The 17,610-nt window shown below is 31.9% G+C and overlaps 2 protein-coding genes across 2 annotated transcripts; one reads left to right on the forward strand and one right to left on the reverse strand.

Annotated features, from left to right (window-relative positions):
• The first annotated feature begins 8,762 nt into the window (after positions 1 to 8,762).
• LOC107002310 (MACPF domain-containing protein At4g24290) lies at positions 8,763 to 15,188 on the forward strand. The gene is made up of 7 exons (XM_015200282.2): positions 8,763 to 9,519; positions 9,958 to 10,196; positions 10,838 to 11,039; positions 11,684 to 11,752; positions 11,852 to 12,038; positions 12,860 to 13,026; positions 14,261 to 15,188. Exons 1-7 carry the CDS (start codon positions 9,259 to 9,261, stop codon positions 14,939 to 14,941), a joined length of 1,806 nt encoding a protein of 601 aa, XP_015055768.1. The 5' UTR covers positions 8,763 to 9,258; the 3' UTR covers positions 14,942 to 15,188.
• A 124-nt stretch (positions 15,189 to 15,312) lies between these two features.
• On the reverse strand, positions 15,313 to 17,610 carry LOC107002327. Its single transcript, XM_015200305.2, has 3 exons — positions 16,772 to 17,610; positions 15,940 to 16,297; positions 15,313 to 15,849 (listed from the first exon to the last, which is right to left on the reverse strand). The coding sequence occupies exons 2-3, from the start codon at positions 16,252 to 16,254 to the stop codon at positions 15,706 to 15,708; spliced, it is 459 nt and encodes a 152-aa protein (XP_015055791.1). The 5' UTR covers positions 16,255 to 16,297; positions 16,772 to 17,610; the 3' UTR covers positions 15,313 to 15,705.

Raw genomic sequence — 17,610 nt, forward strand, 5'->3', positions numbered from 1 at the left:
TTTTAACTTAAATTTTCAATCAAAGTTAGGTATATCAAGTTATCAAAGTCAGATTGTATGGTTCTAACTCTTATTCTTGCTTAAAATTTATCAATTTATTACATATAGAATTATGTTAACAATTCATATAATGATTGCTTCAGTAAAAGAATATTTTTCAGCATTGAATTAATAAAATTTTATCTAAAACTAATTTTAAAAAAAAATTAAAAGTACTCAAAAATCATCTATAAAATAGTTAAAGTAATAATGTGCATCTAAACAATTAGAAAATAATTTTAAAATAAATATGTGTGTAATTTTTTAGGTCTCAATTAAAATTTTGTTTTAGGCCTTCAATTACATTAATAATAATCATATAAATATATTGGACTAATTTCTCAGTACTTAATTTATTCATTAGATATATCAACAAAATAATAGTATAAGAATAATTTTAAGACACTTTTTACTTTAAAAAAATGTTAATCCAATATATTTATATCATGATTATTATCATTTGCAGAAAGTTCTAAATGCCTATGTACATATTTCATCCTTCTCCCTCACATAATAACTTCCTTTTTTTTAATTGGAAATGTTGTATGATCACCATAATTTGTAATAAGAACTTTAACGTAAATTGGAGTATGTATTTTTTCCTTTTTCTCTTGTATGATAATTTTCTATTCTTTTGTTGGGACACAGGATGATAATTATCATCTTGTTAGACTTTTACTAGTTTGATATATTAAAACTAATTACTTGATTTATTTGCTTAATTTTAAAAAGAGAAAATACATCATTATCTCATTTAACTATAATAACTTTTTTTAAAAAAAATACTCGAACTTTATAAAGGTCCAAGTTGAAAGTCAAGATGGGGGAGAGTGAATTAAAAATTCGTCCAGCAACTTCCTGTGAGGAATAGTCGATTCACCTGCAAGTCAGTTCAATAATACAAAACAGAGTAATATGTTGAAATTAAATGAACACGAAAAGTTTATACTGGTTCGAATCATCGATGTGATGCCTAGTCCAATCTTCTTGGATTTTAAGGATTTCCTTAAGAGCTCGAGCAAACTTGATTGTACAGAATGTGTAGTCTTCAAATCCTGTCTGATATGCAAATTAGAATTTCTATTGTGGACACTACCTCTACTTGTATAACCTACCCTCAGAATCTTTCCTTCTCTTTTTCTTTTACAATTGTTCACTCTTGTGTACAAAAATTTATCAAAAATGGAAGAAGATTACAAATAAGTTCAAGTGAAGTTGTGTACTTCACACCAATGATCGAGAAGGTTTATATAGGATATGCTCTTATCAGAAATCCAAGGGTGTTTGAATGAAGGATCATTGATCTTATCCTTGATTCATTCATAATTGATTTGCTGAGTCATATCTATATCAGATATGTGCATGACAAATCAATTCTTTTCTTGTGGGATGATCTTGAATTTTGGCTTGATTTTTATCCCTTGATTTGATTTCTCTTAATTGTGATCTTTGACTGCTGGATCGATATTTCCTCCTTAATTGTCACTTGATTTAATCGCTTGTCCTTCTTGATTTACTTGAGAGGTTTTTCCTTGTATGTCTTTCTTTAATTCTTACAAACTGCGAAATTTGATCTGATTGATCAAATATTCACTTTCCTCTCTTAACTAGATTTGCTCATAATCAACTTGATTCCACCAATCATTTAAATTTTTTAATTATGAGAGCTCGTGCTTTATGATGTATCTCGTCTCTTTCTTTCATCAAGTGACTAGTTAGTAAATGCATTGTCATTATTAAAACATTCGATTACGAGATCAACACTAGTAACCCCTAGAACAATTTTAAAATGGTAAAAGTGTTCCATTTTTAGGTCAACCCCCATGTTTAAGAAGGGAAATGAATACACGCACGTGTCAATTATTTTATTTTTTATATAAATATTTTTATTTTCATATATGTTATTTTTATTCTACATGTTTTCTAAAAAAATCGAAATCTCTCTTCCTCTTCTTCAATGTTCAATTGTGTTGGTATTTTTCTTCACGCCACCAGCAACTCTCTACCATACCCACCACCCACACACTTTAACATCATCTAATCATTTTCTCTAGCAAATCAAAAATAAAAGATATTAACAAATCTTTGGATGTTCTTCTTCGATCGTTCAACCATTTGTGTAATTTGCATTTAATTTTTGCTCAAAATCAACATTCATCGTATTCACATAGGATACTTTTTACTGGGTTTGAACATGCCCCCGATGATTCTCCCTCCGTCGTCGTCAAATCTTCGATGTTTCTCTCACTAATCTTTTTCGATCTTCCTTCGCAACCTCACTCCGTTTTCATCTCTTTCCTTTGTCAATAATTTCATTAATTTGAACCCCCTCAGCTAAAAATGAGTCTGAGAACTTCTGGATAGAAGTAGACAAAAGATGATTAATTTTTATTTTTTTTTAAAAAAAGGAAAACAGATAAAGTGAAAAAAATAATATTTTAATTAAATAAATGTTAAAATAAATAACAATACTTTTTTTACTCGTCTCACTTGCTAGTGGGAGTTGGGAACCAAAATAAGCCATAAAAATATAAAAGTAACTAAAATAAGTCACTATTTTAGTAAGTAACTAAAATAAGCTTAGTGGAAGAAAAAGTTCCACTATATTCAATTTTCTAAACGTTTCCCGTTACTGTCATAACGTTTATTTTTAATATATAACGGAACTTTTTCTTCACTTTATAAAGTGAAACTTTTTATTCCACTTTATAAAGTGGAAGAAAATCTTCCACTTTATAAAAAGTTACCTTTTCATCTTCACCTTCACCTTCTCTCCTTTTTCTTTTCATGGCTTCCAAAAAAAATCACTTTAAAGATGGTTATCTGCATCAAAAATTCACTTAAAAAATTAAGTGTTAGACATAGCGATAATCATTTGCATCAAAAGTAGGCGAGACATGAAAATTTGAGGATGTCCCAACATTTTCCGTCATTTGAAAGTGTGAGGACTGACCAAAATAATTATTTAGTCCATAACTTGGAGAAATATCCTTATCTTACTGAGGTAAACCGCTACAAAATATATAATAATAAGAATAATAATTAATATAAATTAATAAATAATTGACAAAATCAACAAACAATAATTGAAATATAATAATTGAGCATTACCGATCACTATCATTGATAGTTTTGTTTAAATCAAAATCATATCGGCCGGTAAGAGTATTTTGATAATGAGTCATTTTAGGAAAATCGGTAGATTGAGTTATCGGAAATCCATCAATGCTATTATGATTTTCTAATTAGGGATGAACATCGACCGATAAAGGAGAACGTTGTTGACTAATCTTAGGCTCCTTCCTAAAATAGATTCCAAGTATTGTTGACTTGATTTGATCTATATAGTCATTTGGAACCCTTAAAAAGTCGGTCAACGATTCGTCATTATATATAATTCACTCTCCAAAATTTACTTGTCCTTGTGATAAAAATGAAGTAGGGTATTTTCCGGCTATAATCAAATTATAATCGTACTGTTTATACCCATTCTTTTATAAATTGATGAAATAAATTTATGATATCAGACATTTATTGGATATTTAGCATTGTGTTTTGGAGGACAATTATAATAAATGGTATTTCCGTCATGTATAATTTCGCCATCCCAATTTGAAATGAACAAATATAGAAGACTTTATGTTGTAAGTGCTATCAACTATGTATAAACGTCCTTAAATAGATTTTTCAGAATAAAATAATAAAAATACATAATGAAATTTTTTTTTCCGTTTTAATGACATATCAAATCAATATAATTTATATGACAACACTGAAAAAGCTTCTTCAAGACGTGAAAAATAATCTTCTTATAAAGTGTAATAAAAAGTTCCACTTTATAAAGTGGAATAAAAAGTTTCACTTTATAAAATGGAATAAAAAGTTCCACTTTATAAAGTGGAAGAAAAAACTCCACTTTATAAAGTGTAAGAAAAAGTTCGGTTATATATTAAAAATAAACATTATGAAACTAACGGAAAACGTTTAAATTATTGGATATAGTGGAACTTTTTCTTCCACTAAGCTTATTTTAGTTACTTAGTAAACTAGTGACTTATTTTGGTTACTTTTATATTTTTGTGACTTATTTTGGTTCCCAACTCTGCTAGTGGCGAGTAAAGTACACTCCATGTGCTACATAGGATCATAAGGGAATAATAAATCCACCTTGAATAAAAGTACTCCCCTCCGTTTCACAAAGAATAATCTAGTTTGAATTGATACAGAGTTTAAGAAAGTAAAAAAACTTTTGATCACGTGGTTTTAAATTAAAGTTAGGTCAAATGTACAAAATTGACCTTTAATCTTGTGGCCTTAAATATGTCACATGGAAAGTTGTTATTAAAAATGAAAGGAGTCATTCTTTCTTAAACAGAATGATAAGGAAAAGAGGTTATTCTTTTTTAAACATAGGAATTAAGTGGGTATTAGGATCTTTTCAAAGTTTGATATCTTTTTTTAAAAAAAATATTATAGTTGAATGGGATTATAATGTATTTTCTCTTTTTAAAAAATAAAAATTAATTTATTATTAATATTAAATATTAATTTTCAATATTAAAATAACTACCATTATTCATATGAGTGATATCATTTAATTATCTTCTTTCTTCTTTTAAGGGGAATGCTCTTAATGCCTTTTTTTTTCTTCTCGTCAAAGTTATTTCGCAAAGATATATATTTTTCACGACTTCTTTCGTATTTTATTTTCTCACTCTAACACACTGATTCTTTTAAGGAATTCATTCAACAAGCTAGCTTCCACTTCTTTAATGTCGTAGTCATAAGTTTAGGAATGTGCTACTAGACTTTAGTAAAATCATTGAAATAACAGAGATGTGAGTGATTGAGTGTTAATTATTCGGTGAGCAATTCAAATGAAATAATAGCAAAGAGAAAAAAAAAATAGTATTGAAAGTAAAATTCATTTAGTTAGCGAGCTCCTCACTTCAATACTAGACTTCAATAGTTATTAGTGTCAAAATAAACTTGAACGAGTTAAGGGAGTATCATTTACGACAATTTTAGCGTCTCCAATAATTATGAAGTTATGGTCACTAGGGTTATTCATAATTGTGATTAAAAAATCTAATCGGACCGCAATACGAATCAAACTGATTACAAAAATTGATATTTGATTTTGTTTGGTATTAAATTTTGAAAATTGATATTATTTTTTTACTATAAAATAACCAAATCGATAAATTAGATATATAAATTTCATAATTATTTATCTGTTATTCATAAAAAAAATACTTTTGTTAAATTTCAATTAACTTAAGTCTTTAATTCAACCATTTTCTCGTTCAACACTTAAACTTTAGCCAAACTATTACAATCCTAAGTCCAAGTCCAAGTTCATTATATTAGTACTCCTTCCGTTTCTTTTTACTTTTTGTCTACTTTTCTTTTTATAGTTGTTTCTAATTACTTGTCAATATTGACAAATCAAGAAAGGACAATTTTTTTCACCTATCATACCCTCAATTAAATGACTAATTACTTTGAAAAATATAAAACTTTTCATCCATTTCATAATTAATAGGGATAAAATGATAAAATCACTACGTCATTAATTATTTTCTTAATATGTGTCTCAATTCAAAAATAGACAAGTAAAAAAGGACGAAGGGAAAACTATTTACTTACTGACCTCGTTGTATAAGATAGTCACACTTTCTCTTAATTGCATCACTTTGTTCGTATATTTAGAGTTGGAAACCAAAATAAGCCACAAAAATATAAAAGTAACTAAAATAAGTCACTATTTTAGTAAGTAACTAAAATAAGCTTAGTGGAAGAAAAAGTTCCACTATATCCAATTTTCTAAACGTTTTTCGTTACTGTCATAACGTTTATTTTTAATATATAACGAAACTTTTTCTTCCACTTTATAAAGTGGAACTTTTTATTCCACTTTATAAAGTGGAAGATTTTCTTCCACTTTATAAAAAGTTACCTTTTCATCTTCACCTTCACCTTCTCTTCTTTTTCTTTTCATGGCTTCCAAAAAAAATCACTTTGAAGATGGTCATCTGCATCAAAAATTCACTTTAAAAAATAAGTGTTAGACATAGCGATAATCATCTGCATCAAAAGTAGGCGAGACATGAAAATTTGAGGATGTCTCAACATTTTTCGTCATTTCAAAGTGTGAGGACTGACCAAAATAATTATTTAGTCCATAACTTGGAGCAATATTCCTATCTTGCTGAGGTAAACCGCTACAAAATATATAATAGTAAGAATAATAAATAATATAAATTAATAAATAATTGACAAAATCAACAAACAATAATTGAAATATAATAATTGAGCATTACCGATCACTATCATTGATAGTTTTGTTTAAATCAAAATCATATCGGCCGGTAAGAGTATTTTGATAATGAGTCATTTTAGGAAAATCAGTAGATTGAGTTATCGGAAATCCATCAATGCTATTATGATTTTCTAATTAGGGATGAACATCGATCGATAAATGAGAACGTTGTTGACTAATCTTAGGCTTCTTCCTAACATAGATTCCAAGTATTGTTGACTTGTTTTGATCTATATAGTCATTTGGAACCCTTAAAAAGTTAGTCAACGATTCGTCATTATATATAATTCACTCTCTAAAATTTACTTGTCCTTGTGATAAAAATGAAGTAGGGTATTTTTCGGCTATAATCAAATTATAATCGTACTGTTTATACCCATTCTTTTATAAATTGATGAAATAAATTTATGATATCGGACATTTATTGGATATTTAGCATTGTGTTTGGGAGGACAATTATAATAAATGGTATTTCCGTCATGTATAATTTCGCCATCCCAATAGATTGAAACTTTAACTTTAGGTGTAGAAGATATTTTTTTTAGATTGAAATGAACAAATATAGAAGACTTTATGTTGTACATGCTATCAACTATGCATAAACGTCTTTAAATAGATTTTTCAGAATAAAATAATAAAAATACATAATGAAATTTTTTTTCTGTTTTAATGACATATCAAATCAATTATAATTTATATGACAACACTGTAAAAGCTTCTTCAAGACGTGAAAAATATTCTTCTTATAAAGTGTAATAAAAAGTTTCACTTTATAAAGTGGAAGAAAAAACTCCACTTTATAAAGTGTAAGAAAAAGTTCCGTTATATATTAAAAATAAACGTTATGAAACTAACGGAAAACGTTTAAACTATTGGATATAGTGGAACTTTTTCTTCCACTAAGCTTATTTTAGTTACTTACTAAAATATTGGCTTATTTTGGTTACTTTTATATTTTTGTGGCTTATTTTGGTTCCCAACTCGTATATTTATAACTTTAGTATTGCTTAATTGCTTATTTAACCGACATTTTCTTTCATGTGATTGTTCATGTATTAGGTGTTTGTGTATCGATCTAGACACATATGTCCTCAATGCACTTAAAGTATTGAAAATGGTGCAAAATTACCATTCATCCACCTATTGGCTCTAAAATGCCCTTCTCATATATCTATTGACTCTAAAATACCATTGTCATCCACATTTGGGTTCAAAATTGACCACTTATTTAATTGTTTTAAAATTAAACTCTTTAAATATTTTTCAAAATACTTGGCGTGCAACTATTGGTTATAATTTAATTTATTTATATAATTTATAAACCAACCTACTACGCACTCATTACTAACTAAACCCCACCCAATTAATAATCTAATTATAATATCAAAATCGCCATAAACACTACTAAAGCACGATGAAATTATAGATTCCTGAAAATGACATTCAAAATTATTCTAGTCCGAATAGAAGCCCCAATTAAATTTAGGTTGAGCCGCTTATTTAGGAGGAAATTTCAATAGGATTTTCTTTCAAGATTGAGAGTAATACATCCCAAATTAATTCATGCACTTTTTTTTAATAATATAATTTTATAAATATTTATGATTTGTTTTAAAACCTTTAATATATTATTTTGAAAAAAATTTACCTATGAAGTAACATCACATAACTAAGAAGTAAGAATAATTAAGATGAACATAGTCAGACTTTTGAGTTTATCTATAATTTTTATTTAGAAACTTGAATGTATGATATTTTCACCTCAATTTTTTAAAAAACACTCAATTGACAGTAACTTTTCTGTTGTAGCATTAATAATGTGACGGGTTTATTAATTTGGAGGGGTATAATTAGTATTGGGTGAGTAGTGGATTGATTTATAAATTATACATAAGTTAAATTATAACAAATAGTTTAGCGCCAAGTATTTAAAAAATATTTAGATAATTTAAATTTGAAATCATTAAATAAGTGGTTAATTTTGAACCAAAAAGTGGATGACAAGAGTATTTTAGAGTCAATAGGTAGATGGAGAGTAATTTTGTACCATTTTCAATACTTTAAGTGGATTTTATGCCATCTTCCAAAAATTTTATTACTTTTAAATTGAAAGAACCAAAAAAACAATTACTTTTTCATTTAATTTGATTTTTAAAATTTAAAAAACTAATTAATTTAATTTAATTTTAATTCAATAACTAATTCAAATCGAACCAAAAACACTCGCTCGTAATTCACTACAATCCAAATTGCAAAAATAAATTTCCCTCTTTTGTTGGGAAGAGTACCAGTCCAGACACGTTTCTTTCGGTGATTGGCTGTATTTAGACCGCAAAATGTTAGTCAACTCCGTTGACGTCGTCACCCAACTCCTGTCACTGTTAAAATCTCCATTATCATAGAAAAAGCAATAATCCTAAAAAGAGTTAAAAACATTAAAATACAGAGTTTCCATATCAAGCGCATTAACCTCAAAATCGTCTTCTGAAAATTCATCGCCGTCGTCTTCAAAGCTCTTCTCTAGATCTGAGCTTCACTTCAAAGTCAAATACCAAATCTTCGGATCTCCAACTCTCCATTTCGATACACACCTCAGCTAGGGTTTCGAGTCCGTACTAGACTGAAATGCTCGCCGATTCATGACGGAGGTTTTTCGAGTACTTGCGTGATTCTAGGGTTTCACTGTGTAGTTGATTTGGTGCAAAACGAGTATCCTCGATAAAATTTTTCAAATTTCTAGATTGATACTTCAAGTTCCGAAACTTTCAGTTAGTTACAGCTGTATTTTGACTAGTCTAGGAACACGCAGGGGCTTTTTCTTTTACATGGTTCATTTATAGGTTGAACATTTCTGTAACTTGAAGTCGTTTTTTGATAGAAGAAGGATGTTGTGACAAATGGCGTTGAAGTTATCTGCTGCTGAAGCAGCTAAGGTTGCGATTCAGTCTATAGGATGTGGATATGATATATCATTGGATTTGAGGCTCAAGTATTGTAAAGGTCATCCAGATAATAGTCGTTTAATTGAAATTGATGAAAATGAGAGTGGGGAGGTTGTGCTTCCTGGTGGAATTTCAATACCTAATGTGTCAAAATCTATCAAATGTGATAAAGGAGAACACACACGGTTTGGCTCTGATGTTCTTTCTTTCCAGCAGGTATCTTTGTTTCTACTTGTCTTTGGTCATTGGGTCTTATGTTGCTACATATATAGTGATATCATTTTGCTAATGTTATTTGCTTCAATATGGAGAGGTTAGAATCTTTTCTGGTTGCCGTAGCGCTTGGATGGTGTTCTTTCATCTGTATTTTATGATGCCAACTGTTTTCTATATTAAGAGTTAGAAATATATTAATGTAAAATTCCTTACGTACGAACTAGGAAGAATGATACTATCTCCATGTTATTGGGTTTTTGTTCCTTAATCACTACGAAGAGATAGCCGAAAACATATATGAGAATATAATTCACCTTTGTGCATATACTTGTAATCTCTACTCTGCTGTTGATTATTAAGTTGGTCAGAGTAGCAATTCTCTGCAAATTTTCCCATCGTGTTTTTGTGTCAATCTAAGAGTTACTCTTTTACCTGCAGATGTCAGAGCAGTTCAATCAGGAAGTATCCGTGAATGGTAAAATTCCTTCAGGGCTCTTCAATACTATGTTCGAGTTTTCTGGTTCTTGGCAGAAGGATGCTGCATACACTAAAACCCTTGCTTTTGATGGTGTGTTCATCACGTTGTACTCTGTTGCTCTAGAAAAATCTCAAATGGTGCTGTGTGATTATGTTAAAAAGGAAGTTCCATCAACATGGGATCCTGCGGCACTAGCAAGGTAATATTTGTTGCGTATTTGGAACTCTTAAACATTGACATTTTTTTCCTTCGTATTTCAAGATAGTCTTCATTGTCTGAAGGAGGTCCAATTTTAAAAACAACTTTAGATCCATACTCTATGTGGCTCTCACTTTTACTTCCCTTACTGTCTAATCAACTTTTTGACCATTTTGTTTCCTTTTTATATGAGAGAAGAGAAAGGAAAGTAAACAGTTAATGACACCTCAAATAGTAACTGTATGTCAACGTCCTTCAAGTTTTATGTGAAGTTCTTTTTTATTTACTTGAGGCATTCTAGTTGATCAGAACCATAGAGCTCTCCAAGTTACAAATTGAGTAAGAGGGCTTTGATGCAACTGCTTGATACCTCAAATAATAACTGTACGTCAATGTCTTTTGAGTTTTTTGCATATTCCTTTTTATTTACGCGAGGCATTTTAGTTGATCAGAATCTTAGAGCTCTCCAAGTTACAAACTTGAATTCTGGGCTTTAAAGCAACTGCTTGTTAGGAGACTATCTGGTATCCACCTTCAATTTACTTATAAACTGGTCAATTACAAGCCACACATTGTTTACTGTAAAGTTCTAGTCTATTAGGACTTTGTCATACTAGTTCTGAAGTTATGTTCATTCTCCAGGTTTATTGAAAAATTTGGTACTCATGTAATTGTTGGTATAAAGATGGGGGGAAAAGATGTAATATATATGAAACAACAGCACTCCTCATCGCTTCTGCCCGCTGACGTGCAAAAACGTTTGAAGACAATGGCAGATAAGAGGTTTTCAGGTGCAAATGAACAAGGAGGAGTAGAATCGCAGCAGACACATCAGAATGAGAAGGTAAAGGATATCATCTGACCCTCCAATTTCCATAACTATGACAAACACTCACAAAAACATGAGTTATTTTCTTACGTGAAGCTTTTGGAGCCTGTGCACTAATTAGATTTTCTATTTTAAGAAAGGGATTGTGAAGGCCAGATTGATGGATGTATCAATCCTTTTGGATTCAGAAACAAGATAATGTGAAGTTTATGTTTTTCTATTTCTCTTATACCTTTATGACTCGGAAGTGAATCTGACCGAAACAATTTAGGGTCTTTATGTGTCATCAGTCATTGCTATTGCTTGAATGGTCATAATTTCCAACCTTCCTTATTCTCGGTTATTTTGCAAAGTCCTTTCTCTCTCCTTGAAATGTTATTTTAAAAATCTCTGCAATATTTGCTGAATCAGAAAGGCTTGTAAGATCTTCTATGGCCGCATAGACAATGTCAATCAATATCTGCAGATGGATTTACTCTGTAGCTCATTTGTCTTACAATTGGATATTAGTTGAAATCCTTATTGTCAAGTTCTAAATAACGTCTTTTGTCATAACCATTAGATTAATAGAGAAAAAAATCATGACATATTATTATTTATTACGTCACAATTATTATGAATCTATTGTCTCTGTCTCTGATTTGATAATGTTGCCTCAGTTTGAAATCAGGGAGCACCGACTGAGGTTTGCCGATCCCAATATATCAGGTTCATATGCACATAAGGAGGTAGGTGGTATAGAATTTTCATCAGGTCTGTAAAATTTTGTGCACTTTAGAGTTCTGAAACAAGTTTGTCAACTTGCCCATTGGCTACTGAAATTGCAGGATACTGTTTGTATTTGCAAGAGGAGAGGTGGAAGTGATAGCAGAGGCCTGATGCATAATCAGTGGTTACAAAGTGTTGATCAGGAGCCTGATGTGATCTCAATGTCCTTCATTCCTATAACTTCACTGTTGAATGGCATCTCAGGAAGTGGATTTTTAAGTCATGCTATAAATCTGTACTTACGCTGTAAGTTAGAGCATATTATTTGTTAATTTTCTTGCTTCTATCTTGTGTGTGATGTAAGTTTTAGGCTTCCATGTACAATGCACATTGCTAAATGTAACATTTCCATTTAATAGTTATGGTGCTCAGACTGTCCAAAAATGTCGCTGCACCTGTGTTGGATCCTCCAAAAATACACTAGTTTTGGAGGATCCGACATGCACCTATTGTCAATTTTGAAGAGTCTGAGCAACATATATTATGGGCAAACAATAGGATGGAGGAGGGCCTGTTGAGTTCATGCTAATTTTGAACCTCTTACAATTAGTAGTTTTGGGCAAAATATAAGGTGGAGGAGGGCCTGTTAAGTTCCTGTATTTTGCACCTTTACGTTTACATTTTCTTAAAATATTAATGATTTTATCAAAATAAGAAGTGGAAGTGCCTACTGAGCCCGGCTAATTATCGGTCTAAAAGATGATGGCTGATTCAAATATGTTTGCATTTTCTCAAAAAATTAATGTGTTGTCTGATTTTGGAGTATTTTTTAAACCTTGCAAAACCTTTTTCACTTTCAGCCACAAATCTTTGACTCTCGTTAACTTATTTTCCAAGTGAAGTTCATGTCCACAACTTCAACTTCCACAACTTTTTTCTTTTGACTTCCAACTTTAAATATTCTTTCCCCTCCCCCAATTTCAACTCAAATGTTGTCCAAACAGCTATCCTTTAGCTAGATTTTTTTTTATACTGTATTAATTGCATGGGATATTTTATTATGTAATTACCTGGAAATTCTGTCCTTAATTCTTCACCTTTATATGGAAGTGTGTCTATTTATGCAGATAAACCACCAATTGAAGAGCTTCACCAGTTTTTGGAATTTCAGCTGCCAAGGCAATGGGCACCAGTATTCGGTGATCTTCCGCTTGGTCCACAGAGAAGGCATTTAAGTTTTCCGTCTTTGCAGTTCAGTTTACTGGGTCCCAGGCTTTATGTGAACACCACTCCGGTGAGCTCCCTTAATTTTAACACCTCAATTTTCTATAGAAGACCTGCAATGGAGCAAAAGGTGGTTTATATTCTCCTTCTGCTCCTTGTGTAGCAGCACCAACTCAAAACAATCCCGTCATCTTCCTTAAGTCATTAACATTGCATATAACACCACCCCAAGGGAAAAGCTATGTTTTTCTTTGGGACTGGTGTTCCATATATTAATCCAAGCCGCCTTTTTTCCCATCTCAACTAACTCCATGTAATATGATCCCAGTCAAGGGTTCTGTTTCGACCCTCTCTATATCATCTGGTCTTCCAGTCTCACCTTACTAGCTATCATAGTATTCGTCAGATACTCCTCAGCCTTATTAATTTTCAACCCTAGATGTCTTTTCTGAAGCTTCTATCCCATGTGGTCCCTTGTCATCCTTGTCAAGTAATACATTTTTTAAAAAGTTATCCTTCATAAAGGATCAGTTACATCCTCGCTGAAGTGTATCCTATTTACTTTTCCTTCCATCTCTTGATCACTTAAGTAAATTCGCCCCATGAGAGGTTGTCGCCTCACCCGATAACCATCTATTATGAAGTTCCTTACTAAACAGCTATTATCTTTTTCCATAAAGTTTTCTCCTCTCAGACAAATCTAATTATGCTACTGGCAGCACCATGTTAAATGTGGACAATCCAAATTCTAACTCCAAATTAACTGGGGGTATACTTTTCCAATCTTCCAAATGAAATTTCGTCTCCCTCTTCTTTCCTAATAACAAATAATTTCTCATCATTATCTCCAATTAGTTTGCAACAATTCATGGAATATAAAACAAAAGTCATGCTATTTGTGGTTATGTTAAATAGGTTGACTTCAAACTATGCCATCTTTGGATTTTGTAAGGATTTGGCTGTACTTGTACACATGATCCGTTAAAATAATGTTTTTAGCAGAGGATGTGAGACAAGAACTAAATCACGATGTGTGCCCTTGTGAATTATTATGGGTGAGGAGCAGCTCGGAGTGCATAGCTAACTGTTTTCAATCTTTAGGAAGATTGTTTCCATTTACTTCCATTTCAGCTTCTAATTTTGTTCACTTTGCAACATGAGATGGAAGCTCCCACTAGCTTCTTTTGGTCTTTTACCAAATGCTCGGGATCAGGAAAGGAAGAAAAAGGAGGGGAAAAAATTGTTGATTAGTCTGCTTAGTACCTTCTTTCCAGGCGTCCATGTGATTCATATTATTCTTGCAGGTTGATGTTGGCAAGAGGCCGGTGACTGGACTTCGTTTGTACCTTGAAGGTAGAAGGAGTAACCGCTTAGCCGTCCATTTACAGCATCTTTCATCTCTTCCTAAAGTCTTCCAACTTGAAGATGATCCAAAAGGCAACTTTCGCCGAGAATCATATGATCGCAAATACTATGAAAAAGTTCAATGGAAGAACTTTTCTCACGTTTGCACCGCACCTGTTGAATCTGATGAAGACCTTAACATAGTTACTGGAGCACAATTGGAATTAGGGGATTATGGGTTTAAAAAGGTCCTCTTTCTGAGACTCCGTTTCTCGACTGTCATGGGAGCTACTATGGTAAAGCACGCTGAGTGGGATGGTTCCCCTGGGTTGGCTCGCAAATCTGGCCTGATATCAACTCTCATTAGCCAGCACTTTACATCAGTTCAGAAGCCACCTCCGCGGCCAGATGATGTGAACATAAATTCTGCCATTTACCCTGGTGGTCCTCCAGTTCCTGTGCAAGCCCCTAAGCTCTTGAAATTTGTCGATACTACTGAGATGACTCGAGGACCACAGGAACCTCCTGGTTATTGGGTTGTTTCAGGTGCAAGGCTTATGGTTGAGAAAGGAAGGATCTCTGTGAGGGTCAAATATTCCTTGCTAACTGTAATACAACCCGATGATGAAATATCAGAGTAATTTAGAAGAGGTTCTCTTTTATTCATACTCAAAACAATGCAAATGCTACAGGGAGAAGTTGCAGTGTAGTTTGTTGCTGGCTTTCTTGATGTTGAAACACCTGTTGTACAAAATCTGGCGGAAGTGCCAAAAAAGGGGATGAAGCAACTGTTCTCTACTTTGAGATGTCTCTAATCTTTGTTCTGATTTTGTTTGCGCTTACTGTAAATCATGACAATATTGATTGTAATATAATTCTCACTTCTCCAAAAAATCTCTTTGAACCTCTTTCCTATGCTCACTATGATGTTTAACCAATTAGGGAAGTCACAATTGTTTGATTGAGATCAGATTTATGCACAAAACATTAGCCATATTTCCTAGAATTAGCATCAAGTGACACAAGTAGAAAGAAGTGCATAAGCTCAATAGTCAAAAGAGACTGGTAAAACAATATATGGTAAAAGAAGCTTACTACAAAGCAACAAACTAAAAACTCAACCTACTGAACTTCCCAGATCATCCCCACATCTCACATATTGGAAAAGACAATACAGAAAGAGGGGAACTCAGTCAATATACAAAGCAAAAAAACCAAATATGTCACACAAAAACAATCAATGTCCCTTCTTCCCAATGTGCAAAACTTCAGTTTTCGCCCGACAGCTAATTTTACAGGTCTGAGCATGGTAAGAGAGTGCTAGATTCTGCAATTGGTGAAGTTTTTTTATGGTCACATTAGGATTCATAAATATGATAATACAATAATTAGTCTTGTAGGATCATTAAGAGAAGGGAAAACTATGTTCATGGGAAGGCCAATAAACCCCTTCCCTTGGACAAGCCAATGGAGTTGGCTTAGCAATGAAGGTAGGATACTGTTGTCCTGGCATCATAACTGTATAATCCGATGAATATCGCGTTGGTACCTGTTCATACAAAAGATTATCATTTAAGATTAAATCAAGTGGAGGGAATGATGTTTGAACCAAAAAAAAAAGAAAATGCTCCACACTTACTGTTTCTGAACTTGCGCGTTTCTGAATAGGCCCCAACTCCAAGGAACTGTGTCTACTACCTAGAGGCGAAGAGAAAGGAGGGCTAGGTTTGAATAGATGTTCAAATATGGCCATGATGAGAAACATGGATATGAGTATAGCTGTAGCAACAAAGCCAAAAGAAATAGCATCCATTGATGTCCCGAAATTCTTCCATTGTCCTTCTCTGTTTACTTGTGTTTGGGAAGGACTAGGTTCTGAACTTGTGTGAATATTGTTCCATGGATTTGATCTTTCTGAACCAAGCTCACTCATATTCGTATCCACGTATTTCATCGATCAATATCAACCAAGTTGAGGTCGGCTATATGAATCTTCACTGTCCATGTCAGACCATATAATCTTATCTCAGTCCAATATTTTATCAAAACAACAAACAAAAGGACAAGTTCTCTAATAGGACTAGAAGACTCATTAGAAAAATCGACACGACGAAAGAATGCTGACAACTCTATCATGGGAATTTAGAACTTTACTTCTATATGATAAAGCCATAAGAAAACAACTTCATTGTAGCAAAAGTTGTGTTTTTAGCTTTGAAGTGAAGAGAAATCAACATGTTTATTTTGCTTCTGAGTATGATCATGTTTTCCTGTTTTTATTAATTTATTATACAAATGATGATCTCCAAAGAAACAAGTATAGCTTAATAAAAACTATGAATACCCTTAACTTTAAATCAACACACACAATTTCACTTCATCATCAAGCAATATCAGTTTCCCATTTTTTTTAACACACTTAAAATAATACAGGTAAAAATCATGAGCTGCAAAAATAGAGGAAAAAATACCTTGAATCTTGCTCTGTGATGTTATCTACTTGGAAATAAGAATGTGATAAATAAACATAAATTTTGAAAGAGAATTTAATCATGAGAAAGATTAAGGACTTCATATATTCTATAGTTTCATGTGATAGAAAGAAACAGACAGACATATGACTCCAATTTTATTGAAAATCACAGCTCAAACTAGGTAGCTTTATATCTAGTTGGAAAGAAATATAAAGACAAAATTATAAGATAATCTTAGTTACTAGACTTTTCTTTGTTTTTGAGTTAAAAAAATCAATATATTTTAACTATAGTGTTATACGTAACGTTAAACCTAATAATATAAGAAAAAATTATACATCGTAAGTCAGTGCACAAAAGTTGAACTCTTTTTGTTTTCTTTTGGCTTATGTTGTTTATTGTACATGATCTTGATGCCAAACTTAATCAGTACTATACCTTTGTTTGTACATTTAGGGAAGCAAACTTAAAGAACTCAAAAAGTGTTGGCCCTCTTTGTCTGTAGAGCCTAAAGCAAAGAGTGTGACCCCTCTTTGATGCTTGCAAAAGCATTCATTTTCAAGATACCATAATTTCATGGCTTTCTCTTAAGCTAAATTCAATTCTAATATAATTTTTTTTATACCATTGGTATAATTTTACACATTATGATACTTTCTATTTATCAAAGAGGCTAAAGCTCAAACATTCCGCCATTGAAAATTAGAGGGCTCATACTAGGTGCCTAACCCTTTGCTCCAAGGGTCGGTAGATTAGAAAGTGCCTTAATACGAGATGTAATAGACTGAGATCTTTATTAATTTTGAAAAATTAAGACAATCTAAAAAGAAGAAAAG

Source organism: Solanum pennellii, chromosome 1 (genome assembly GCF_001406875.1).
Source record: "Solanum pennellii chromosome 1, SPENNV200".
Classification (NCBI taxonomy): Eukaryota; Viridiplantae; Streptophyta; class Magnoliopsida; order Solanales; family Solanaceae; genus Solanum; species Solanum pennellii.

Coding starts and splice junctions, on each gene's coding strand:
- LOC107002310 (XM_015200282.2), top strand. CDS start 9,259: ATGGCGTTGAAGTTATCTGCTGCTGAAGCAGCTAAGGTTGCGATTCAG. Junction 11,040..11,683: donor AGACACATCAGAATGAGAAG/GTAAAGGATATC, acceptor ATGTTGCCTCAG/TTTGAAATCAGGGAGCACCG. Junction 13,027..14,260: donor TTTATGTGAACACCACTCCG/GTGAGCTCCCTT, acceptor TTATTCTTGCAG/GTTGATGTTGGCAAGAGGCC.
- LOC107002327 (XM_015200305.2), bottom strand. CDS start 16,254: ATGAAATACGTGGATACGAATATGAGTGAGCTTGGTTCAGAAAGATCA. Junction 15,850..15,939: donor AACGCGCAAGTTCAGAAACA/GTAAGTGTGGAG, acceptor TTGTATGAACAG/GTACCAACGCGATATTCATC.